Consider the following 26,929-nt stretch of genomic DNA (forward strand, 5'->3'; position numbering starts at 1 on the left):
AGTGACTGGTGTCTTGGGATTAGAAGTAGCCTGAACATGGTGTGATTTTTGGTGTGACTATTTATCACTAAGTCCACTCTGTCTAGGTGGCAACGTAGACTGGAGCCTCTAAGGGGACCTTCTGTGACTCCATGGTGAGACTGTCACAGTGAGCCAGGACTTCACATTTCTTACTAGCTTAGTGAAATTGCATTATAGAACCTACTACCAGTTTAGGTATATGCACTGTTTCTGACACTCTGCCCAAAGGCAGGCACTCACAATCATGAGCCACTCCTGGACCCCCACCAGACAGTATTACAGTATCAAAGGAAATTGAGGGAGGTGGTCCAAAGGGAATTGAGAAATTATGCTGCTAGTCTTAAGAGTTTTGTGTAGAGCCACATTCTATTCTGATAGGTGCATCTTACTCTAAACTCTAGCTGATGTGCTAAATCAGTGTTGTGTTTTTTTTAAATTAAACAACTCACAAAACCAGAACACTAGTTGTTAGAGCTTTTCTTTTCTCTTGCGTGCATTATGTGTTAGATACATGTAGCTTTTATTTTTTATTGAAGTTTTTGTATTAATCAGAATGGTCTGAAAGTAAAAGATGCTCCAGAGCAGACAGGAGCATTAAAAACAGGGACAAGACAAATGCAATACAAAATGGAGTGACAAGAAATCAACCTAACTGTATACTGTAACACGCTGGATTTTAACTGATAATGATAACTTTCCTAGTTATTTGAAATGGTATGGTATGTCAGTATTTTTTCCACATTGAAATTGGGCTTCTATTTATAAAAGAGTTAAAAAAATAAGAAAAATATGGTTATGGTAGAAAAAATATTAGCATGGGAGGAGGACGCCCAGATGTCTGACTTTGCTATTCAGGGATGACCTGCATAACTCAAACAAGCTAATAAAGCTTCCTATATCATACCACTAGAAATTGATATATCCCATATTTAAGAGAAAATTACATGTTTTAAAAACACTATTAGGACTGCTTTCTTAATCCTTCTAGCTGTAAAGCTAGGTTCTGTTAATATTAATTCACCCATACAGACTTTTGAGGGGGGGAGAGAGAGAGAGATTTTATAATATTTCTTATAAATGTTTAAAAGTTTATACTGAAAGTGTCATATCCAATATCTCAGCCATCCAGGGACAGAACCAGAAGCTGCATCTCTGCCTCTTTGGAAATCTGGGAATCACAACTTTCCAATGGTGTGGACAGCATGTTTTTAACTGAGATACCATAAGATATTGGACCTTAAACTTAATATTGCAAGATGGAGTTTTGATAGGAGCAAAGGGTTAAAGAAATGTGGTCATTTTTTATTTTTAAAATACATAATAGTAACGTTGGCTGTTTGAACTGCTCAAATGTTTAGATTGTGAGATTGAATTTTGTTGGACATGTATGAGTATGGACAGAGCAGGTAAACCCGTCAAAGTTTCATGATAAATGCAATTTATCTCACTGGATGTCAGCATTGCATATCGGGGTGTATGCATAAGGCTACACTGTTAGCTAAAACACAGGAAGAATTTCAAAGCTCTGTGTAGTATATCAACTTCTTGCAACCTCTTCAGGACAAGAGTAAAATATTCCCAGTTACCAGACAGCATTAACATTTATATTACATTCAACCAAGTCTGTACATCAAATCACATCAGTTTTTACACATTTTTGCATTCCTAAAATTACCAAAATGATAAAGAATGACTATTTCCCTCCTACTGAGCCACACATAAGAGAAGTCTTAAGATCTTACAGTCATCCAACCCTACCACTTTTAAGGCTTTGTCTACATAAACACTTTTGTCGGTCAGGAGTGTGAAAAAAATACCCCCCCCCACCAACCAACAGAAGTTTCACTGACAAAAGCGCCTCCCCCCAACATAGCTACCGCTGCTTGTTGGGGGTGGTTTAGTTATGCCATCTGTAGAGCTTTCTCCTGCTGGCACAGAGCGGCTACACAGGAGATCTTACAGTGGCGCAGCTGCAGCGGTCCAGCTCTGCTGCTGTAAGGTCCCTAGTGTAGACATAGTCTGTGTTACATTCATCAGTTTTTACATAACAGTGACACCTGCTGGCCAACTGGTTTAGATGCAGTTTGTTTTCCTGAATTTATAGGTTCCTCTCTCCCGTTACTTGTTACGATGAATTTTAGAAGGTATCAACTTACCCTTTCAGTAATACAAGTCTGTACCAAGTATACTTTTCAAAAAAAGGAAAGCGCTACTATGCTTATAGCACCAGCCGTTAACTTCATTCATAGACTTCTTTTCCCTGGCAAAAGCCAGGCCATTTCTGCAAAGCAGACTTGTGCAGTTTTTTACAGAAACGTGGAAAGAAAAGCTCCAGTTACTGGTTTACCAAGTATCATATACAATAGCCAAGAACTGTATGCTGGAATGTCTTTCACATAATTACTGTCCAAGAAAGGAGGCCATGGGATCATCAGGTCTTTGGCGTTTCATTCTATAAGCCTCCATTTCCTCTTCTGTAGGCTCCCTTGTTTCATACATGCTGTTATATGGCCTCTTCCTCTCATCTAACTGCATGATTTCTTTAACCTGGAGGAGACGAGCCTCTTCTGCATTTAATGCCTGAAGTAAAAGCAGAAATGAGGTTAAGAATCAGGACAGATTCTAGTACTTTATAGAATCCCACTGTTCTGTCTGCTGCTGGTACTTTTAGTTAATCCACACAAAACAGCTAATGCTAGTTCTTATTTTACACCTACAAGCCTTAAGTGTTTAACCTCCAACTACTGTGCCAAATTAGAATTTGTCACGCTTAATGTTTTAATTTTGCTGTCAGTTTTCTCTGTTCACAGTATTATTTAATTTAGCCATTTTAAAATTTGTGTAAATGTAGGATGTTAGGGTGTGGTAATTTTAAGGATTCCTGAATTTTCAGCTAAGTTTACATAAAGGGTGAAATTCTCTAATGCGTTTTAGTGACTTAAGAACTTTTGAGAATTTCATCCAGACTGAATAAGGATAGCTTTTCCCCCCGTTTTTTTTTTTTTTTTTTTAAAGACATTGAATATTCCTTCCCTACTGTAGTGCTACTGTTTGCTATTCAGCAGAAGCTGTGGATTATCCAAAAGATTGCTAAAGTATATCAGTGTAAGACTCCCATGCTGTAACTGATAGTACACGGGCAGACTGCTGTACTTCTGTGGAGCCCCATTCAATTACTTCATTGGGACTTTGTACAGTTGCCGTAATCTACTCATGCACGCCATCAATTGCAGGATAGGGCCTAATTTTCTCCTTGGGATAAAAGGCACTTTAAGGAGAGAGGAGTTTTGCTGGTTTGTTCCCCACCTTGCTTCACACGATTAATTAGGTTGGTGTTCCACTTTTCTGCTATCACCCACTGTTCTTACCATTTACTTCAAAGCAGCTACACAACTCTGTCTAAAAGTCACTTCAACTCAGAGTCAACAGAAGAGAAACCCTATATACAACACCACAAGAACCATGATTTTGGGACCTTCATACTACTGACCAAATATCTCTTAAGAAGAACAAGAACTCTGTTTGAAAAAGCACAGTGCACCTTTTTCAGTTTTTCATGTTTCTTTTTCTCTTCACCCTCACTATCTGAATTTGGACTCTTCTTTTGCTTCTTCTTTTTCTTCTTTTTCTCATCTTTCTGTTTTTCTTGATGTATCTGGAGGAGGAAAGCAGGAGTTTTAGACAAATGCCATGGGTTATGAACATGCATGTCCAAGGAACTTATCTCTAGGGTCTATCAACTCTATATGTCAGGAGTTTAGTTTGGGAACATTGAGAGATGAGACATTAATGATCCAATACTTTATAAATCTCCTAGTCAAGCTCAGAAGAGTTGGCCCATGCATCTTTGTAGTACAGTCACTACACCACTCCACCTTTTAAAACTCCAGATTAACAGAATGCAAAAATCTTCCTTCCCACAATCTTTTAAAGTAGTTATCCTTTTCTAAAGGGAAGACATGTGGGAGGGGAGCTAACCTACCTCCATCAACGTTTTGGATTTTGCCATATACTCTTCCTCTGTAGGTTTTTCCTCTGGTAAGTCTAATGCAGTATTCTGCACAATGAAGATTAAAAAAAGGGCATGAAAACTCACTATGCATGTACCAAAATGGAAAGACAAGTTGAATTATTAGCCGTATTTTTATAGCAGCATCCCATTGTTCTAATGTCTAAAAACGAAGTGATACTTACAGCGATTTCTTTCCCAGCTTCTCCTGTACAATAGGAATACTTGACAAATGAGTGGCAGCATTTATATCCCCATCTGCCTTCCTTCCAATATGAACCCCATATACACTGCAAGACAAACACAGTACTGAAGCAATCACATAATAGGAACATTGCCACATAATAGGAACATTGCAAATCATACATGATTTTTGTTTAACTCTTTTCAGAAAAGTAGTAGTTCATCCAAAAATCTTAGGAGGGAAAACTGATGAACTTTGAAGATCTACAAGAATTAGCACATGGGGGAGATTTTCAAAGGCAAAGGACAGCTAGGTGCCCAACTCCTATTACAACTCAAGGGGAGTTGGAAGCATAACTGCCATTTGTGCCTTTGAAAGTTCCCCACATACGCTCCACTTGATTCACACACAGCTCCTATTAGCGATAATTAAATTCTCCTACTTGGAGGGAGAGAGACTTAAGCAAGCAACTTATCCAAAAAGATAAGTTCACTACTTTAGTGACAGTGCATCGGTTCCCATGGCACTTGATCATATTTCCTCTGCTTTACCAGGAAATTTAGCTCTTGCTATTGTTTTTCAACGTAGGTGCTTACTGTGTGGTTGTTGATAGTTACATCCTCTTCATACTTAGAACGGACAATAGCTTTCTCTTGTCCTTTGATGACTGTTCCATGCCTAGAATACTCCACATAGTCTTCTGTCTGGGCTAACAGCAGTTCAGCTGGTGGAGCATCTAGATGTTCTTGTCCTCCATACTACAACAACAATACAAGCAACATTTTTGAAGATCTATAGCAAAAAAAAAAGTCATTTAGACTTGCAACTGCATTTCAAACTCATCACCTCACTACCTTCCCTGGGCTTTGGGTGCTATGCAAGCACTTAGAACATTAAAATGTAAACAGTGATCCATTTTTTGTGCTTCTGATTTACTAGCTAAAGATTCAAATTTCTGCTACGGTGGTAACACTTCATATTTTTTTTGTTTGAAGAAATATTACCAGCTCCAGTGCTATATCCCAATTTACGTATAGAACATCTCGTTTAACCCACTACAAGTTTTCAAAGCAAAAAAGTTAGAAAAACAATCCAAGTATAGAACAATTAGACAATACAGTTTGTCAACAACTTGTGCTTAACAAATGTTAGCACCTTCATGATTTATTTTTACCACGTGGTCTAAGTAAAACTGATCGTAATACAGCAAAATAGAAAAATGTTCATCTAAAAAACTGCACTCATTATGGCAATCCCAAAGTCTGAAAATTAAGATTTTGAAAAGCACTTATGTTGTGTGTGTTGTGAAATATTTGCAAATACTTAGTCTAAACTATTCCAAGTTATCTTCTTCCTAAAAGATCAATTTTAACAATGCAAAAACTATTTTCCACCACTTGTGTGTATTTTAAAACATAAATCCAGACCCCCACATCTTGCACTGACAAGTTTTCACCAGAGGTACATTCTGACAGCTGAGGGATGAGGCCCGTGACCACAGAAAATGCTAACAGACCTTCAGCTATACTAATGTGTCTATATTAAATAACTTACCAGACACAACAGGTAAAGACTACATAATTTTAGAGTTTGATCGGAAAGGTTAACAGGTGGTTTGGCCCGCACTAATAATGTGTTATTTTTGTTTTCTTTTAAATGAAAAAAGAAAAAACCCAAGCTGGACCCGCTCTTTACAGCATTCTTGTTCGTTGGGCATTTGTTTTTGTTACCTTCTCTAGGATGCTTTCTTTCTGCTGTTCCTTAAAATCTTCTTTTTTCACCTTGAAGGATTTGTACAGGAGTTCCAGTTTTGTAGGGTCTGCTTGAAGATGAACTTCGGAGCCTTTGTCATAAGCCTCCCAAGCAAACACTATATATAAAACAAAGAGCCATCACTTAATTAAAATGATCATTTTGAATCCTATACATGCTTTTCAAATAGGACCTTTAACCTATTCTTTGTCTAAGAATCATCATGCAGTCAAGTTTACCTGTAACAAGAGACATTTCTTCCTTGGCACAGAAATATGGAACTTCAGAAAAATCATACCTTAAAAATTGATTTAATGAAATACTTACACTGAGTTTGTGCCATTGAAATGGTATCTCCAGTGTAACGAACAAAGTTGTCACCTGCATAACCAACTCTACAAAAAAAACCCCCAAAAAACAATTATTTAAGTAATGTGCAACACCCTTACTCTCTGTTAAGCACATAAATTCTTTCATCCATTTTTGGCATCGTTACTTTTGTTAACTGTGAATCTCTCTTGCTTGAAAAGAACACGTCACCAAGACTCCCAAAATGGTAAGACCCTCCTGCAACATTGTTTCTATTCCCTACCTGGGCCACAGAAAAACATACACAAATGTAATTCACATCACTACTCCTCTGCTTTCTCCCTGAGAGTTAACACATTAGCTCTGCAACATTCTGAATACTTGCTGGTTTGGGGAGCAAGAGGCCAACCTATGGATTCTAACAAGTATTTGACAGGGAAGCATGAAGTTCAAATTCTGGACAGTGGGCTGTCTGAATTTGGCAGTTATTTCTGGTGTGATAATTGCACGTAAAGAGGAGAATAGCTGCAAACATCCAACCACTGAAATACATTTACATATACATCACTGTGGTCTAGAGATACCATCTCTACTTTAGAGGGGTTCTGCTGTAACCTGCAATTTGCTGTTCTGCCCACTTTACAATTTGTACTCAAAAACTTAGTATCAATCCTATGGTAATTAAATTGACAAGATCACTTTAAAGTATCAACTCTCAACAAAATGATCCTCATCAGCACTGTGTGTGCTTCTTGTAAGTTAGAAGAAAAAAACAAAATAAGCAGAAGAAGGTAACCAAGAAAGTATTAAAAGGTTCCTTCCTCCATAACTGACTAGTCGCTCATTGGTAGCAAGATACAGAGGACAGCAAAGAGAAACAAGGTTAATATTAAGACAATTTTAACTCTATCTGGTTTTGTTATAGATGTGTAGCCAAAATCCCAGTTTCAGACTTACTCATCTGGATTCTTGCCTGCATTGGCATATGGGTTCTCCCTCATTGCTCTCGTTTTGGGATCATAGTAGGCAGAATTTGGATCTAGATTCCTCAAGTACTAAAATAAGGAGACATACAAAATGTTTACTTAGAAATCTGGGATGCTAACAGAACTGAAAATATTACTGTAATACCTTCATAGATACTTTAAAGTGTTAGATGACATGCCTCCAACTGGTATTACAACAGCTTCCTTTAAGTTGGGATAACCATGATAGCTTGCCTACCTTTGTAAAGCACTTGATGCTCTGTAGGTGAAAAGCGCTATCTAAAGGTCAGAATTTTTATATTTTGACAAAAGGGCAATAGGTAAAGGAAGGTCATGAGTTACCCAAGGTGACATACGAAGATCAGTGGCAAAGCTAGGAACAGAAACTAAGTCTACAGGCTCCAAGCCCCATACTGAATCCACTAGTCAGAACTACTAGTTAAGAGAACACAACCTTAGAAACAACAGGTTATAAACTGTTTTTTTTTATTAAGAGAAAAGTCATAATATAACCCAGTTCATTTGCTGTGGCTTACTTTAGCAATGTCTTCCCGAATACGCAAGTTTCGGACTGTAATACGTCTTTTGGAGTCAAAGTTCTGTCCAGGCATGTCAATATCATCTGCATATTTATCTTCATCCTCACCTTCACTGTTATGATCTCTTTCCTGAAAACAGAGTCAGAAAACTACTAAGTAAAATGATGGGGCATTCAATCTAGAAATAAATACAACAACCTGATTATTAGTTTAAATTGATTAGTTAAAAAAATTTTTAAGAACCCCTCAGCCCATCCCCCAGTCTCTCTAATTAGGCATTTGCAATGTAAATTCTGGGTTAAGTGTTAGAATCTATTCTACAGTTACACTGAAAAAATTTAGAAATAAATTTGTTAGAGGATTTCCATTTCTACTTATGAAACCCAAGAGTTAAAATACACTTAAAATAAAACTGCAATTAAAAAAATATGGCCACTGTTCTTGATATGGCCTGGATTTTCTTTAAAAGTCAGTTATTCTCCAGCCTGACAACTTGTTTCTAAGAGTTTGTACCACAATAAGATTCAAAGACAAAGAGCCAGATCCTGGAACCCAACTCCAGCTACTTTGCACCACTCTGGCAGCACAAAGCAGCTGCAAAGCCAGTAACTCCAGGCCTTGCCCCTGCTGAGCTTCCATTGCTCAGGGAATCCATAGATAGCATGAAGCCACCAAAGCAGGTCTTATGCCAACCCCATCCAGCATCTGGTTTTCCTTCCTTTGAGTGAATCATTTGATAAGTGTCTTACGGTCTGTGAATTTGATTCCTCCTCTTCCCAGTGGTGTCTTGGGGAGTTCTACAGCAAAAAAAAGAGCACGTGAGCAGAGAATACAAAATTTTAGGGTGGGAAGATATTTGGGAGGGGAAAGTAGAGGAAATTGTTGGACAATCAAAGCAGGGCTTATCCCAAAGGCAGTGGAAGACAAATGTGATAACCATGGAACAAACTGCAGAACAGATCATTGTGATATACATTTTTTGCTTGAAAGTTTACAAGCCTCTCACAGCACAGAAACCTTTTTGAGAAATATTTTAATTATTTTCACATCAAACCACTATATATCTCGCAAGAGTGATGAGTCCCTGAACTGTGAGAGTGTTGCATAAAGTCAGTTCTTCTGTCTATCAACACTGATAGTTCCAAATTAATGTCTCATTAGACCTTAACATTTCAAAAGTATTTTGGAATTGATGATTTAACAGGGTTGCAAAGTACCTTAGTCATTTTTGTTTAGAGACCAGAACCCTTGGTTTAACCCAGAGGAAGTCAGCTGAAGTGTTTTAAGAGGGACCAATTAATTTCCAGGTTGAGGTGACCTCTGGAGTGGAGAAGGGAAGATCCACGGGGACACTGAAGGAAGGACAAGGAGTCCTAGGAGAAACTCATCTAGTCCCACTCCACATTCTCTCTCCCAGAAATCTTTCCCTGCATTCTTCACATGCTCCACGTCTGCCACCTCCCTCATGCCCAGAGTCACCGGGGGAGGCTGAACGCGATCTGGCATTTGGATGAAACTATGGAGAGAGTGTCTGACCACTTAATGAAGGGAAACAAAGAGCATGAAGTTCTTCACCCCCCCGAGAATGGCTTGTTGTGGAGAGTGAAAGGGCCTTCTTTTTGGCTCTGGGAGGGAGATGGAGGTTCCTGCTGGGGCAGGTAGAAGGAAAGAGATGGGTGCTATCTTTAATTAGCTCTGATTGTTCTGTTTAGTCCTTAGGAAGAAGAGTATATCCTGTGTCAGGATTAGAGACCAAGTTTACTCGGCCGTCTAGGGACAAAATTTGTGGTTACATTCCCTAGAAAATGGAGGACAAATGGCATAAATTCTTTGTTTTGTTGCTGATCAGTAACAGAGTAAACACAGTATACTATATTCTGAGAACTACCCCTCACTTATAGCCATCTCTTTATATTTAATTTTTTTTGAAGACATGCAAAGTTACCATTAAACCCTCTTACAAGAATATTCAGTTAATTTAATTACTAAGGCCCTAATTATAATCCAAGAGCCACTAGTGAGAAGGAAAATGAAAACTAAAGCCACAGCAAAGAGATCTGCAAGCTAAGAGGAATGTGTGTTGATATTCCCCAACCTCAAAATAACGGTTAACCAAGAAACGACAAATAGTGGCACAAAAATCTGAACAAGTGTGGATTTCAGATATTGAACCGAGTTCATACTAACCATTGACAAATCAATCCATGGGAAGATTTCATAGTTAGAAAGTTAGTAAAAAGAAAAGGAGTACTTGTGGCACTTTAGAGACTAACCAGTTTATTTGAGCATAAGCTTTCGTGAGCTACAGCTCACTTCATCGGATGCATACTGTGGAAAGTGTAGAAGATCTTTTTATACACACAAAGCATGAAAAAATGGGTCTTTACCACTACAAAAGGTTTTCTCTCCTCCCACCCCACTCTCCTGCTGGTAACAGCTTATCTAAAGTGATCACTCTAGATAAGCTATTACCAGCAAGAGAGTGGGGTGGGAGGAGAGAAAACCTTTTGTAGTGGTAAAGACCCATTTTTTCATGCTTTGTGTGTATAAAAAGATCTTCTACACTTTCCACAGTATGCATCCGATGAAGTGAGCTGTAGCTCACGAAAGCTTATGCTCAGATAAACTGGTTAGTCTCTAAGGTGCCACAAGTACTCCTTTTCTTTTTGCGAATACAGACTAACACGGCTGTTACTCTGAAAGTTAGTAAAATTATATAAAACCTCTCAAGCCTAAGTATTTCACTCCCTGAATAAAAGTTACTAACAGACAGCATGATTCTCTAAACTCTGTTTTCCATGCCTTGGCAAGGCCATCAATTGCCGGGACTGGAAAATGGGAGCCTAACTATGAAGCAAAGATTAACCCTTTTTCACTTAATTCAGAGTATTTTAAAGTACTTCCTGATACAAGTACATTTTTCTTGTTAGCGTACTTACTTTATAAAAAGGATTAGAGTACTGGACAATATAGGATAAACAGGCTTTATAAAAATGCCCAACAGACAAAAAAAAAATCACTGCTCTACCACTTGCCCCAGTGCTAGGTGCTACTCCTATCAGCGGCATGTGCTGAAAAGCAAGCAGTTGCAAAACAGAAGCTTCAGATCTGCACACACAAAAAAAAGATAAGACAACAAATGAAGCACATATATGTTAAAATGTCCTCTACTGGTTATTTGGGCTACCAGCATCTGAAGGCAGAGATGACCAGTTCTATTCAGAAAAGGAAAAAAGGCACTTTTTTTGTTTCAGTTTTAAGTAAAATATGCCAGGTTTTAGCTTACTTACCACCTGCTCCATCAGTTTTCCTGAAGCCAACTCTTCCTGCAACTTCTGGGCTTTCAGAGTACGTTTAGCCTAAATATAGAAAGACGGTGTTTTTATTTTATTTTGCTAAATAAAAGTGATCTATCAAAAACACTCATCATAAGCACCTCTGGGTGCATTTAGAACTTTAAATGCACTAGTTAGGACCCGAATTTGTTGCTACCAACCAACTGCTACCACTCAAGGTATGTCTACACTGCAACGAAACACAAGCTGACTCAGGCTTGCAGGGCTTGGCTTGTGGGGCTAAAAAATTGCAATGCAGATGTTACAGTTTAGGCTGGAGCCGAGGCTCTGAGACCTGAAAAGGAAAAGGGTCTCAGAGCCCAGGCTCCAGCCGGAGCCCAAAACCTCCACTGCAGTTTTATAGCCCCGCAAGCCTGAGTCAACTGACTCGGGCCAGCCTCAGGTGTTTGATTGCAGTGTAGACTTATCCAACGGACCCAGTGCCCCAACGTCCGTTTTTATACTGCTCTTCCAAATCCCTAGCTACTGGCTACATCATGCTAGTCTCTTGATTACTAGAGGGAGGGAAGAGTACCTAAAGGCTATCTTCCTGTCAGAACCAGTTTACTTAATATGAGCAAGTTTACAGGTCCATATTCTCTAAAATACTCTGGCTCATTGGGCTGACACAGTAAGGCATGTCAGTTTCAACGAGTTAAAATTCAAAGTGTCAGCTTTCAGCATTGGCATTCATCTCTGCTATAGAAAACATTAAAAGTCCAGCTAAGCTCAAATATTTTAATTCCGTGGTCAATCATTATCAATATTACCTACCCCATATCAAGTATTTACTGTTGGTGATTATACATACAGAAAAATTAAGTCAATTTAAGAAGTGCTTGCAATAGTGTGTATGCAACTCTGATCTGCAGTTCATTTACAGGGTGAATCCTTCTGCAATTCCATTTTTATTTTTGAGTTTTTAGTTCAACAAGTAAAGAAATCTAAATAACCAAAGAGAAAATCCACATATCTTTTGCATTATGAATGCAGCACATGTTGAAGAATGTTTAGTAAGTCTATTCACCTAAATACCTACATACCAAGTCAACTTTGGAATATTCTTCTACAATCTTCATGTGCTCTTCCGGGTTATAACCATTCCAACGATCTCTCTTCCCATCATAATCAAACATTAGCGTAGGCTGCATATGTTCATCTGGTGCAATATTAAGGCCTGTGAATTTTGCTCCAACTTTCCTAGGTCTCTGAAAAAGGGAAGCCACCGTTACCTTTGCATTATTTTAGTCTAAAGGACAGGACAGCCACATTACTCACTTATATACATCTCTTTAAAAAACTGAATTCCTCTTAGATACCTTGACAATACAGCAACCTACAGCTCTACATATATGTCCACTATTACTTCTAGATTTTATATACTGAAGTCAGCTTAAAAAGACATTGACTTAAAACAACTAACAAAAGTGTAGCCGCTTTTATTTTATCTACTGCTGCCAAAACCGCCTAAAACAGAGGCAGGCAACCTATGGCATGCGTGCCAAAGGCGGCATGCGAGCTGATTTTCAGTGGCACTCACGCTGCCCGGGTCTTGGCCACCGGTCTGGGGGGCTCTGCATTTTAATTTAATTCTAAATGAAGCTTCTTAAACATTTTAAAAACCTTATTTACTTTACATACAACAATAGTTTGGTTATATATTATAGGCTTATAGAAAGAGACCTTCTAAAAATGTTAAAATAAATTACTGGCACGCAAAACCTTAAATTAGAGTGAATAAATGAAGACTTGGCACACTACTTCTGAAAGGCTGCTGACCACTGACCTAAAAGAACTCTTTACTGGAAGATTAGTTTTTAGTTCCTTCACTGTGCATTTCCCTGTTTAGACAGTTAGGCTGCATCAACAGAGGTAGTTTTGGGGAATTCTCCCACTATTGGATCACTTCTAGAAATGGCAAGAATGCTAGTATAGATTAACAATGGTGTTTTTGACTACTAATCCTAATCAGAGGAGATCTGGAGAACACAAGTAGTGTAGAACAATGCTGGTCTACACTAGAGCTGGTGGAGCTGTACCAGTGCTAGAACAAAGATGAGAGGATTTCTGCAAAGTCATACATGTGAGCAAAGCCTGTGTTAGTTTCCCCTGTTTTTGTGTGTCATACACGCAAGGGAGAGAGAAAAAACGTTTTTTTTTTTTTTTTTAAATAAAGTGTGATTGTAAAAACCACCAAAAAAAAGTTGACACGAAGACTCAGAGGCAAATGCAGTACATGAAGACAGGTTTCAGTGGTAGCTGTGTTACACTGTATCAGCAAAAAAAAAAAAAAAAAAAAGAGGAGTCTTTGTGGCACCTTAGAGACTAACAAATGTATTTGGGCATAAGCTTTCGTAGGCTAGAACCCACTTCATCAGATGTATGAAGTAAAAGATACAGGAGCAGGTATAAACACTTGGTAAAGCAACCCACATCCTTTCATGTATTTATGCTTATGCCCAGATACATTTGTTAGTCTCTAAGATGCCACAAGGACTCCTCCGCTTTTTTGCAGTACATGAAGTTACTTTTTAAACTGAACAGATTGAAGTTGGTGTCCCATCATCAGACATTTAAGAGTACTTTTAAGAAATCCCATTTTAACAGATTTGGAGCTGAAAAAGGCATCCTGGGCTGTGCTTGACCCAAAGCAGTGTAAGACAATTACTTCAATAAATTATACAATGAAAAGAAAAGCACGGGTGAGATGTGGTAGTCTGAAGTGCCCGTTTTCTTATCCCAATTGGTAAATGTTTTTTTATATATATGGGTTGACCCATAATAATATGAAAAGATAAGTCTTTTGATATGCTAACAGTTTTTTCCTTATGTATTCCTCCTACATAAAACTGGTTTGGTTCAACAGCCTTCAAACATCTCAAACTGTATTTGAGAGATTGATTAAAATCACTCTGAAGAGCTAGTTTAGATGTGCCAAACTACATATTTTCCACCAATGCACATTCACAGTAATATTTTCCAAGAAACAGTCAGACACCAAAAGTAGTCAGGTTTACCTCCAGGCAGTCTTTCTTTGTATGTGTCATTGCACCACAGTTCTCACAGGCTCCTTTGCGGTACTTAGTTGTAACAGAATTCTAAATATAAGGGGAACAAACACTGTGATATAACACTGACCCACACATTTCCAATAAACAGCTTTGGCTGATGTGCATTTTTCATTAGCCTGATTAAGTGAAGGTGAATCTGTACACACAAAATTAGCTCAACAAAGCCAAAACACACAGTTTCAGTTGTTTCCCAAATGCTCTGGAAAGCCTATGGCAAAGGTTTCCACTTTCACTCCGCCCCTCCCCCCAATCAGTATAGAAACTAGAGGGAATAGATATTTCAGAAGAATTGATCATAGGAATCTATAAACTCCCAAACTTAATAGTGCTGGATTGAGCTCTCAGATTTTCTCCTATAGACTAGATTATTCAATTAAATACATTCACCTTAGCATGTAAACTAAAGTAATTTAATTTGATTGCTATTTAATAACCTATTTTAAAACAGTGGTCTCATTTTTATTAGTAGCATTATTAGTAGCAGTTTCTACATTACCAAGAAAAGAAAAAGCAATTCCACCCTTGTTGGACGCAGATGCAGAGAATCAAAATAGTAATAAAGACTGAACTATACCCACAGACACAGTCCCTTTCGAAAAGATCTGAAACCTATTAGTGGAGCACTGTGTCTAAATAAACTAAGAAATTAAATCTCTGGATTACAATCCAACACCATTTTATGGTTAGTGAGAGATTATAAAAAATTTTACATTGCTTTAATACAGTTAAGGAAACCACTGGATATCAAAGGAAAACCATGATCAAACTTGTTGGGAGCCCTTCTTGGCAATTCTTACACTAAAATACACTCCACATCCCCAATTTTTCTCTACGAAGAGAAAAAATAATATTCTGCTTCAATTTTTTTCAGTAGTCAGAAAAGATCACAACAGAAAAAAAAAACCAGACTAGATATACTGTAATTGTTCTTCAGTCTTGGTGTGTAGGGGTGCAGCTCTTCCAGCAAGTGAAAAAGAAGGAAAAAATATTCCATGTGGGGTAAGTGAGGACAAAACTGAACACCGGAGTTACCAAAACTTAGATTAGTTATAGTGAAACACTTTTCATAATAAAATCATCACAAAGAAAAATCAATTTCATTCAGAGAAGATTCTCCTATATTTATCACAATTCTTCCCTTCCCAAAACAATGTTCCACAAGTCTCATCTTTGCTACACCATAAAGATATTTTACCTCTTGAACACCTCGTTTGTACCATTCCACAGATGAGGTAAACTCTTTCTGCTTCTCTGGCTGAGGTCTCTGGTGCTTTAATGTAGGTCTTTTTGAAGGATCTATGTACCATGGCACTGAAGAGATGTACTGAGGAATATGAGGGTTGATATCTCTGTAAAAAGATATCAGAAATATTTAGACACATGCAAATGATGTAAACAATGTGGCATAAGTGAAAAACAGTATAATGTCTTATTATATTTAGCATTAGTCTTTTTGTGACAGATGAGCCGTAGTAAACATTATCTTAATGAATTTAAACTAACTATAATTGTCAAAATAAGTAAACAATGATTTTCCTTTCTTTGTTGCAGTCAGTTCACATACGCTCACATCTTGCCTCCAAATCAAGTAACTTGGCTTGGTGCTACAGTATACCAGGGGATACAGAGACAGAGCAATCCCCCTTTCTGAGGTGCAAAACTGACTACTACACCATAACTACTACTCCTGCCAAAGTTAGTGAAATAGCCTTTGGTACAGATCAGAGGTAGAGGAAAAGAAATGGAGAATCTCCATAACAGGCTCTCCAGTCCCACCCTCTGCCTAATCATAATCCCATAATCCCTACCATAATCCCACTGTACTCAACCACAAGAGCCCCCATCTACAATTGGCAGCTCCACCCACTGTATACCAGATTAGTACCAGTTGTTTGTTTGTTAAAGGAAACTCTAACTTGCAGAAAAGTGGGGATGATTTACGCCTGAGCAGCTAATTCACAAAGTTCAGCTTTCACAAAAAGTCTCCCCAGCATTACTGGAATCTAGCCATTTTCCTCAACGTTTTCTTTAGTAATGAGCAGGGCAAGTGTGTTTTATCTGTATCAGAAAATCAAGCATAATCTTAGATGAAACTTACTTTCCTTCCTCATCCACTTCAGCTGGAGCATTACCCAACTTTCTCTGTTCTTCTAGTTCCTTCTTTTTCCTCCAGTCTTCTCTTGTCATCTTCTTTGGTTCCTCCAAGCTGACATCATTCGACCCTCCCGCAGGGGTAGAGTTAATTATTTCAACAGTCCCAGATGCCATTGTCTTTTTCCTTCTGACACGAACACATATGGGTATATTGAAAAGGACAATAGATTTAATACTCTAAAGAATTATTAAAAATTAAAGGAAAATCAATGTTTAATATATTAGTTATTTTTATTTGACATCACAATCTTTTATATTTTTTCACATCACTTAGTTCCTTCCAGTTTTTTGTTAAGCATATTGGCTTAACTAAAAATCACTGGCATTTATGGTTTATAACCATGTTAAACAGTTAAATAAGTACTGAAAAATACACAGTCAATACACTATACTTTCTTATCTCTTGCAAATGAAGTAGGAAATTGTACAATTTTTTTTTTTTAAATAAAAAACAGCGTGAGTAGTTTCAGGACTATCAATAACATGTCAATGTGGACAAGCAGATCATAGGTCTGTATTAACAAAATACATTTCTTGTAAAGAACGAGATATACTTTTTGAGATAAGTTGGGTGAGGTAATATATCTTTTATTGAACCAACTTCTGTTCCGGGATGCGAGCAGACACCGTGCCCTTATGCAGTACTTTTGCAAAGACTTCAGGGCGTTTTATGACCATGCATAAAAAAGGCTTCACAAAAAGTCAGGAAATAAAGTTGATAAGTATTATCCCAACCTTACAGACAGAAAAACAGCAATGCACAGCAAGGTCAGATACTTCACCCAAGAGGACAAGTAGGAACAAAGCTGGCTATAAAACTCGGGAATCCTGTCTCAAATCACACAAGCCTTCTATGAAAACCCACGAGACAGTCAGCTGGTTTCGTTACCAGCTAGTCACTGGCCCTTGGACTGACCAGGATCGCGAACCTTTCAGAGAGCCCAAGTTGCAGCCCTTGACACCTGCCTCAGCCACTTCCCCGTGTCTGCTACTCTCCCGCAGCGCACCGGGACCCGACGCCGGTTCTTGTCTACACGGCCTGGCCTGCGCAGTTATTTGGAGACTCGTGATCCGGGAGGACCCGGGGAATCGCGCGCAGCCGGAGGTCTAGCGGCTCCCAGCACCGAGGCAGGCGGACACGCATCCAGGGAGCCCCTTCCCAGGCGGGTGGGTCTCTAGTCAGGGAAACTCCGAGCGGGGGAGTTACGCTGTGCCTAGCCAGGCAGCGCAGCTGCCGCCCCAGTGCCTCGACCTGGCCCTGCTGCCCCACGTCCAGGCGGCAACTGCCCCTACTCTGTCCCCCGACGCGACCGCAGCGCCTCAGGCTGGAGAATCGGGCCGGGCCTAGCCAGCAGGCGGGACGCAGCCGGACTTACCTGGAGAGCGCAGACGACGCAAGACAAGCCCCGACTCCGTGTTTACCAACTAGGCCTCAGCTCCCCTTCACTATCCCATAATGCACCGCGCCGCCGGCTCTCGCGCCGCCTCTTAAAGGAACCCGTGGGGGTGCTGCTGCTGCTTCTGCCAACCCCCGGCGGACGCCACCCGCCCGCTCTCCTGGGCTGCAGGCCCCGCGCCCAGCACCCGCGTGTGACTGTGCGGCGGGCTAGGGACTGTGACCGTCACACGCCCTGAGATCGGTCCGAAATGCCGCGGGACGCTGCAGAGCCCTGCCCTGCGCCAGCCATCTCCGCCAGGCCCCCGGCCGCCCCTTCTGCTCCCCGGCCGCAGAATAACCTCATTCTGGGCAGCGTTTCCTTCACCACATCCCTCAGGGCGCAATCTTACGCAGCTTCTCCGGGCAATAAAACACTTCTCAATGGCACCGAATTAAATGCGTCCACACGCTCTTTGTGCAAATCCCAACCCAAACGAGTCCGGCTTGGATTTAGATACTGCCCTGCCGCGTTTATGAAGTGAGGGCGGTAGTGCTGTGGTACTGTGCCCGGGGTAGTGTTTTGATGCGAGTGTTATAAATAGATGTCGTTGTGGCCAAGGTAGGCCTGATTTTAGGGCCCGCCCGGGGCTGAGCATCTTCTGGGAGGGGCTGAACTCGCTCGCCTCCGGGAGAGGAGCCCATTCAGTGCCTCTCAGGAATTGCTCAGCGCTTGGCAGGATTGGGCCTCCAGGCCTTAGACTGTCAACGCCTGGGGGCAGGGGTTGCTTGTTTTCTGTGGCCAGGACAGCTCCAGCAGGCAGCTTGTCTGTGCTTAACAAATAAGCAATACGTATCGAATAGCACCACAGTTAGCAGCGGGCTAGATGATGAGCTAAATAGCTCATGAGACCCAGAAAGCCGAACGACCCAGCCTCAGTGAAATGCAAAACAATAAACAGCCTCCAGGGGCGAAAGCGTTTAAAGCTCAGTCTCGGGCACAGTGACCTCACGCGTGGTGAGCAGCACGGGCTGGGCTTTGCGCGCAAGGCGGGCGGCTCAGTAGCCCAGGCGGTGACAGGCGTACCTGCGGCCAGCCCCACCCCCAACCCTGATTGACAGCGGCTCTTCCTTTCCCTATTGGTGGAGAGCTGCCCAGAACCATCCCGTCTCCCATTGGCGCAGCCGGAACGTTAGTCCCCGTGTCAAGCAGCCTATGGGAGGGGCGGTTGATGTTTAAAAACGGCCCCGCGAGCGGGGGGAGTGGAGGGGGCGCGCTGTGGCTTGGGGGTGCGCGTGGTGTCTGCGCTACGCGGCTGGTGAGTGCGCTGGGTAGGGGGTGCGCTTGCCTCTTGCGCGCTGGGGCTGTTTGGGAGCGGCGCTGGCTGGGTTTGTTGCAGGGGCTTTGGGTTGTGGCGCTGTCTGTGCTTTTCCTTCTCTCTACGTGTGGCTGCCTCCTCCAGTGAGCTGCTGAGCTGTCTCCTTGCAGGGGGAGTAGGGCTGGGGTTGGTTTTCCTTTTCCGCCTTGTGTTAATCTCCACTACTTCTGGTTTTCCCTGGGCGTGGCATGGCGGTGTCTAGGATGAGGCTGTGGCTAAGCTCTGTTGGGTGCCAGGTTTGTATAATTTTTGGTGGTGCCCAGAATGGGTCCAAGCAGAGCTGTCCAGTCCATAGGATGGACTGGAGACACTGCCCTGGGCTTTGAGGGGCCCTGTGCTTCAGGGGGATGTGGGCTCCTGGGGGGCCTGGTGCTGGCAGCAGTGAGTGACCTGGCTCCAGCCTGTTGGCTCCTGGTGCCTCTTGGGGGAGGGTGTTGAAACTGGAATGAGGCAGGGTGGGAGTTTGGGGGAAGGGGTGGGGAGTGGAGAGGGGCTGGGAAAAGGTGGGCAGAGTGGGGTGGGCTGGGGCCAGGTTGCTTGCTGGGCCTAGGTTCCCTGCTAATGCCTGGTGTCCCCCTGAACCCCATGTCTCCCTGAAGTGTGGGGGCCCCCAAAGTGTGAGACCTGGGGCAGTTGCCCCAGTCTAGCCTGTGGATGGGATGGCTCTGAAAATATAAGCCCAAACATTGGTGGAGCTGAGCCCATGTTCCTGAATATTGGTGGAGCACAGGCACCATGGTCCCATATAACTCACCACCTATGCAGTCTGTTCCCCTCTGCAGATTGGAGTCTTGCTGTCTTCTCTAAGAATTGCATTGTTCTGGCTCCTCCTAGTGCCTCCTGGGGACTCTGGCCAGGTAAGTGCAGGCTCCTTTGACAGTGTAGGGTGGGGGTGGGGTCTGTTCAAAGTGTCTGATAGCCTCAAACTACTATCTACTTCAGTGTAATCCTTTGCAAATAACCTCATTCTGGGCAATGTTTCCTTCATCACATCCCACAGGGCACAATCTTCACCCTCTCATCTCTTGATGTAAATGGTACAAGTACTACCTTGGCTTGCTGTTCAGAGCTTCTTCCTCTGTTCCCCTTTACGCTTAACAAGATGCAAAGTGCTAACACTAGTGGTGGTCTAGCTACTGCCATCTCATTGCATGAGTTGTTCTCGTGCAGTAACACTAATCTGAGTTTAACAATCTTCCAGAAATGTTTCCCCTTCATTAGATTTCCACAATCTACTGACTAAACCCAAGGTTGAGGAAACAGACTTGTCTTGTCTCAGCTCCTTAAATTATAGTAAGACTAGGTGTGCTGACCAGGCACAAATGATGCTCATGTGGGAAGTTTTCAAGTTGATGCCCCTTTGAGGTTCTCTTGCCTACTTTAAAGTCTCTATTGAAAACTGCCTCTTTCTGACCCTTTACCTTAATTAGGAGCTGACTGCAGACTACTAAAGCAGGCTGGGAAATCATGTGATTGGGTTTCCAGATTTGGCAGTCATTTTTGACATTATAGTGGAAACATTAATTTGTACTTGCAAGTAGTAGTCTTTACATTTGAATGTGTTCTGTTTATTCTCTTATAATTAGTCAAATTGTCTAATGTTGACTTCTAAATTAGAATAAATGTATGTGTTCTGTAAAAGTAATCCAGATCAGGCAGTGAGACTTCCTACAATAATATGTCCGGCTCAAAGCTTGGCAAGAATATGGTGCCCAAAATAAGGTGGGTGTGTGTATGCCTCTGTAATCTAAACTCAGATACCACTTAACTCGAAGTTTTATAGTTGAATACACAGCTGTTGCTAAGTATGGCTGTGCAAAATGAGGACAGGTCTCACTTAAACCAACTCTTATCTACGAAACATCAAATGGAAAGCATAGTCATGAATGCTCCCTCTTAAAGACAGAATCCCCAATGTATGCTTGTATTAGGAGAGTCACTAAAGTCATGACTGTCCTCGGTGCTTGTGTTCCCTGAGGACTTGGTTGTAACTCAAGAGACAAGTGTAACTTTTTTCTTGCAGTGATCTCATTACACTGAAGATGGCAACCCTTATATTCATAGACAAAGAGAATGAAGGAGATGTTCGTGCTGCTCCTAAGGATCGGCTAAGGTTGTCCTCAGTATCTTGTGAGTATATGTTGCTATAGAAATTAAATTTTGAATCTGCGAACCAAAACAAGATGTCTAGTGACATAAACCAGGAACATGCCTGGTTCATTGCTTCTTCAGATCTGAAGAATAGCCTAAAAGTTGTGGCAAAGATTCAGTGTGGTAAACTATTCTCAGAACATCATTTAAGCTACTTTTACCTGTCCCATTCTCCCTTTTAAGGGGTATGTTGAGAACCTGTAACTGAGTTCAGAGACCACTTCCTCTGTGCCCACTGGAGTGGGTGTGACTATAGAGAGGCATTTAAGACTATGGCTATATTGGCATGGCCCTAGTGCAGACACAGGTTACACTAACAGAAGGAGCCTTTCTGGTGGTATAGGAACAGTACCTCCCCAAACAAAGTTAGCTATATGAACAGAAGTTCTCTTGTCTGTGTAGCTGTATAAACACTGGGGTTGTTTTGTCAGCATTGTTGTTAGTCTGGGTATGGGGTTTTTCACACAGCTATGCCAATATCTGTTTTAAATGTAGACCACGCCTTTGATTCTTAACTCTGTCTGGAAGCATTTGACTGCACCTAGGTCATGAAGTCCTCTTACTAGGCAGAAAACTTGAAATAGCTAAAAGTAGCCTGTCTCAAGCACTTGCAAAGCTATGTACTGACTTTTTCTAAGTAAAACTCAAAAAAAAAAAAAAAAAAAAAAAAAAAAAATTTCTCCCTGCAGCAAAAGTCTTATTCGAAAGATCACAGACCCAGACTCCACTTGTTGGAAGAACAGCTAATGCAACTCCAGCCCGGTCTCAGTCTGTCAGAAAGGCTCTGGGAAATGTAAACAGGACTTTGGGAACCACAGACAAGAAGGAAATTTGGAAACAGAAAAAACAGGCTTTGCCTGCCAAGAAAGTACGTACCTAAAGGTTTCAGCAGAAACTGAACATGCACTATAGCTCTCTACCTAGTTAGTTCCTGGAAATAAGAGCAGAGGCTGGATACTAGTATTTCTGTACAGGGAAATGGTGTCTGAGTGCAGGAAGACTCAATGTTTATGGAAACCAAATACTATTACTAATATCTTCCCCAGATTGGAAGAAGCAGATGTTGCCTTCTATGTGGAATGTTAGCTTTTCTGGTAGAAAAGCAGTTAGGCAGGGAGTGACCTAACCCAAATCCCAAGTAATGAGATACAGCGTACTGCTTATGTTGAGGTCTACCTGATCAGGTAGACCCTGCCCAGCAACCCTCCAAATCTCTCTGCCCTGTGTAAAATGAGCTGGTCTGTCTTAGTATCTAGTGAACTACATGTTGTCTGACAGATATGGAGTCCTTTGCATCAAGTATGATCTTGTAGGAACTCCCAACAATCTAACTGGAACATTAATATTTTATTAAAAGCAAAACTAGCTTAAGGAGTCTTGCTTATGTGCACAAATTCTGGGACTCAATTCTTTTCCAGAAACTGCTTTTGATCTTGCTAGCAAATGACTCTGCAGTGTAGAGGATGAACACTTTGTTAGACTACTGGAGGATGACTAATCATTTACTCTTTCTTAGACTACTGGAAAGTCCACTCAAGTGAAAAGTTGCAATGTGGCCACTGAAGAAGCCTATCCAGAAATTGAAAACTTCTTTCCCTTCAATCCTCTCGGTGAGAACTAACTGATGTAAATATAAGACCTATTTGTCTTTGAACTTGTCTTAGCCTCTTAAGTAGACCTAAAGAGAGCCTGAAAGTCAAGGCCTAACCTTGCTTTCCATAGGTGGGTTTTAGCTAGGATGTTGTAGAGCTAGCTTTGGATGTAACTCTTGAAATCCCTTGGCTATTATCTTAGACCTTGGTCCATCTCATGCTTTGCTGCACAGTGCACTTACCATCCTTGCCTGTCAACTGCCCTTCTCTCCAGATCTTACCATCTCATGTTGAGGTGCTTGATGTCATTCAGAACTGTTAATTTCCATGTTGTTCAGTCTTCTGCTTTCTTCTTGCATTTTCTGGCTTCCGTTCAAGGGCAGTATTTGGTAAGTGTTCTTTTTCCATTCTCTGCACATGTCCCAGCCAATGATGTTGTCTTTTGTAGATTATTTGTGAGAGGGTGCCTTGTCCAGTAATTTTTGTGACTACTTCATTAGTCTTCCTATCTGTTGTTCCCAATATTCTTCTCAGATGTTTGTGATAGAATGCATCCAGCTTTTGGATATCTTTCTTGGTAAGTTGCCATGTCTCACTGTTATATGTTGTGATGGTGGTGATTGCTTTGTAGACATTTAGTTTCCTCTTGAGGGAGATGTTTGAGTCTGGCAAATGCTGCATTTGCCTTCCAGAGTCTTTCTTCCTCCTTTCCTCAGAACTAGTACCATCTTGGCTGATGGTACTTCTATTAAGCCTTACTAAAACAAATATAAGGGAACCTTGGTAAATATTGATACCCTTCAAAGTACTTCAGAAGTAGTATCACAAGAGAGAATGAGATCATGTTAAAAAACTTGATGAAATGGTTCATGTCTTGATGGTAGGTATTCTTGAGCTTTCATGCCAGCTCTGAATAAATGCTTAACTTATTCACTGTGGGGTGAGCACTTGTAGCACTAAAATCTCTAGCAGGCTGGGCACTGAGTGCTGGCTCATGCCTTATGCTAAATTGCATTTAAATAATGAGATCCTTCCAGGATGTTGTGTAAATGAAGTTGCAGGCCTTCAGTGGGAAGGTGGTCCTGACATTCTTGTGTACTACACTTTAGTTATGAACATAACACCTCCCTTAATCTAAAATAACAAATTGTTTGCATTTAAATTGTCACTGTAGGTGCTTGATTACTAAAAGCTGTCTTTCCAGTATATTTGAAAAGAAACTAAATCATTTTGAAAAACTCAGTGCTCCCTTAAGGCAAACCTTCAAGGTAACATGCCCTTTCTTGGAAGCATATATTCTAGTAATTATGAAACTTACCACAGGGCTTATTTGCAACAAGTTACTATCTCTTAAACACACATGCCTCAACACACACGCCTCCATGGGTACTCCTCAAATGCCAGGCAGCCTAATAGGAGGGGGATCCCTTACTGCCTCTGTCAGTTTCTACACTACCTGATCTAGCAGATTTAACGTTCTAGTTCTTAGTAGAACTTCACTTCTAACAGCTCTGTATTCTCTAACCAAGAGGCAAATGGATTGCACAGCCTTTGCCTACATGATTCCATATGCTGGCAGATTCTTAGTATCTGCTATCTTGAACTTATTGAGTAAACATACTTGTAGCATCTAGCTGCCTGTGAACAGTCAGCCTTTCAACACATGTTCAGGTCTAAGGGGACAGCCTTCACACAAACAGCAGTCTGGTGGAAAGTCATTTAGCTCTCTCAAACCTGAAATAAACTAATTTCTCTGAACAGACTTTGAGAGTTTGGAAGTTCCTGAAGAACACAGACTAAGCCACATGTCCCTGACTGGGGTTCCTCTATTGATATTTGACAAAAATATACCTGACAGATGTATAAACATGGTCCCGTCACCTGTGAAGCTGTCCCAGATTTCATGGGAATGTGGTAAGGCCTGGGCTGGATTTCAGTGTGATTTGTTTTGTTGGTTGGTGGGGTGGTGGTGGGTGGATAGGAGGACAGGGAACTTATGCGTAACAACCACTGTTCCCTCTAAGCTGTGCATGTGCATGTACACACAGATCCTAAACCCCATGCATGTGGCAAAACACCACATGCACAACAACTTGCACAGAAATTTTTTTGCACACACAGCCTGTCAAAAATTAGAGGGAACATTGGTAACAACCCTTAACAGTTACTGGGAGTCTAACCTACTGAAATATTACTTTAGCACTAATAAAACTAGTTCTGGGATACATGACCAAGCCTACTCTTCATTCAAATGAATGCATAATGTGGCCCTTAGAAACCAACATAATTACAAAGGCCTGGTCTAGACTTAAATCTATGCCCCCTGGGTGCTATAAATATGCCAACCTAATCTACTGTGTAGACACAGATAAGTTAAGAATCCTACATTCATTCAAGGAGGTGACTGCGTGGATGGGGAACGACCATTTCTCTTGCTGTTAGCTGCATCTACCTACTGTGTTTTGCAACCATACCAGTGTATTATGTATGCCACTAGAGTCCTTGTTGTATATACATGAGAGTTGTTGTTAGATTGCTCAGTTATTGAGATTATTGTAACTTCCTCAACACGAGGCATCCAGAAACAGGGTTTGTCTCTATAGTCTACGCAGACTGAACTGGTCTGTAAGTGGTATTGTGCATAATTCTATTGCTAATTCAAGAGCACTAAACCACCAGCTAAAAGATTTAGATCTTTGAAACCTCTAATGATTTAAGAGTTGGCAATTAAACTCTGAAATATAAGACATAATAGAATGTGGGGTTTCATGAGAAATTGACTTACTCCCTTTTTAACTCTTTCAGAATTGCTACAATCAACTGCCAACTTTCTCTCTACCTTGGATGAAATCATTGACTTGCCACCTTTGAGTGATGACTTTTAAAGTGAATTTGGAAGCTTTTTTTAATTGAGCACTGAATAGCTTTGAATCTTTTTTGTATCTTCTAATAATAAAGAACTAGGCTAACTTGCATAACCTAAGACTTGGGTCTGATCTATGTAGAAATGATCTTGCCTATAGCAGATGGGTGGTTACCAGAAACTAGACAGTGACAGAATGTTTGTTTGATGACAAAGGATTGCAGCAAAACTAGAGTCTTGCTCTTCAATTGAGCAATACCTGAAATCTAACCAAAACTAGGCTTCTGTCTTAGCAAAGGAAAATTTTAGCCAAAATCTCTACTTGAGTGCCTAACTGAAGTGGCTTTATTCCTGGGTTGTGGTGGAGACCTCCTACTGCCTTCATTGTAACCTTCAGGTCTCTAGCACAGGTGACCTTTTTTTGGGGTAGGCAGTTTGATACCTGACAAGATTAGAAACTGTCCTTGATAATTGCTGCATTAGATGCTACTTCATGCATTAAGCATCCAGTTTCTAGTTTTCTGTAGAAATACTAGCCAAAAACAACTGGATGAGCTGAGTAGAGATGAATGCATAGATTTTTGCCCTTTTCTCTCTGTCCTTCACTTAAATTGAACACCACTCTCCTCCCTGCAGTGAATATCCAGCCTAGTGGATTGGGAATCAGGAAACCTGGGTTCTACTCCTGGCTGTCTGCCATGGGCCTCCTGGGTAGCCTTGATGTCTTTTCACTTCTGTTCTTCAGTTTACTCACCTGTAGTGGTGGTCTTGAGCTTCATAATTGGCTAAATGAGCACTAGGTATTAGAGCAACTGCACTGCATTCGAGCTCCAATACTGGCCATGATCATCTAGTTCAGTAGCCTGCCTGAATAGTGGCCAGCACCAGACCACCTAGACAAAGGTACAAGAAACCCTGCAGTTAACAGATGCTGGACAGCTTGTTCCAGCCCTGGTGTCCGCCTCCAGGGTGGTGACCAGCTAAAGCTAGTAAGCAATTCTCACATTGCTTCCAAAAGGCTTAACTTCTCAAGGATAAAAACATCAGCTATAAATGTCCAGTCACTTATCAAGTCCAGATGAGTTCTTGGCCTCTGCATTCTGAATTACATAAACCATTTCCTACTGTCTATTCTGAATTTGTCACCTAATTCAATTTTTTTCCCCCCTTGCCGTTGCTTTAAGAAGTGTCTTGCCTCTGGTCTCTCAT

At 41.0% G+C, this 26,929-nt stretch overlaps 2 protein-coding genes across 4 annotated transcripts; one reads left to right on the forward strand and one right to left on the reverse strand.

Annotated features, from left to right (window-relative positions):
• Positions 1–489: 489 nt before the first annotated feature.
• Positions 490–18,848, reverse strand: SLU7 (SLU7 homolog, splicing factor). Of its 2 annotated transcripts, none has more exons than XM_037906562.2 (16): positions 17,737–18,848; positions 16,305–16,484; positions 15,402–15,555; positions 14,153–14,233; positions 12,179–12,343; positions 11,091–11,159; positions 8,550–8,597; positions 7,798–7,929; positions 7,233–7,330; positions 6,294–6,361; positions 5,945–6,084; positions 4,811–4,972; positions 4,216–4,320; positions 4,004–4,078; positions 3,563–3,676; positions 490–2,601 (listed from the first exon to the last, which is right to left on the reverse strand). In XM_037906562.2, exons 2-16 carry the CDS (start codon positions 16,472–16,474, stop codon positions 2,422–2,424), a joined length of 1,761 nt encoding a protein of 586 aa, XP_037762490.1. In that variant the 5' UTR covers positions 16,475–16,484; positions 17,737–18,848; the 3' UTR covers positions 490–2,421. The 2 variants fall into 2 exon arrangements, with proteins under 2 accessions (XP_037762490.1, XP_037762489.1); XM_037906561.2 differs by having other exon boundaries at positions 16,305–16,487; positions 17,737–18,239.
• Positions 18,741–25,835, forward strand: PTTG1 (PTTG1 regulator of sister chromatid separation, securin). 2 transcript variants are annotated; one of them, XM_027819649.3, is made up of 7 exons: positions 18,741–19,054; positions 19,897–19,971; positions 21,138–21,244; positions 21,955–22,133; positions 22,782–22,875; positions 24,619–24,771; positions 25,663–25,835. In XM_027819649.3, the coding sequence occupies exons 3-7, from the start codon at positions 21,157–21,159 to the stop codon at positions 25,740–25,742; spliced, it is 594 nt and encodes a 197-aa protein (XP_027675450.2). In that variant the 5' UTR covers positions 18,741–19,054; positions 19,897–19,971; positions 21,138–21,156; the 3' UTR covers positions 25,743–25,835. The 2 variants fall into 2 exon arrangements, with proteins under 2 accessions (XP_027675450.2, XP_027675451.2); XM_027819650.3 differs by having other exon boundaries at positions 18,936–19,054; positions 19,880–19,971.
• The last annotated feature ends 1,094 nt before the right edge of the window (positions 25,836–26,929 follow it).

The sequence above is a fragment of the Chelonia mydas genome, chromosome 8, assembly GCF_015237465.2.
Source record: "Chelonia mydas isolate rCheMyd1 chromosome 8, rCheMyd1.pri.v2, whole genome shotgun sequence".
Lineage (NCBI taxonomy): Eukaryota > Metazoa > Chordata > Testudines > Cheloniidae > Chelonia > Chelonia mydas.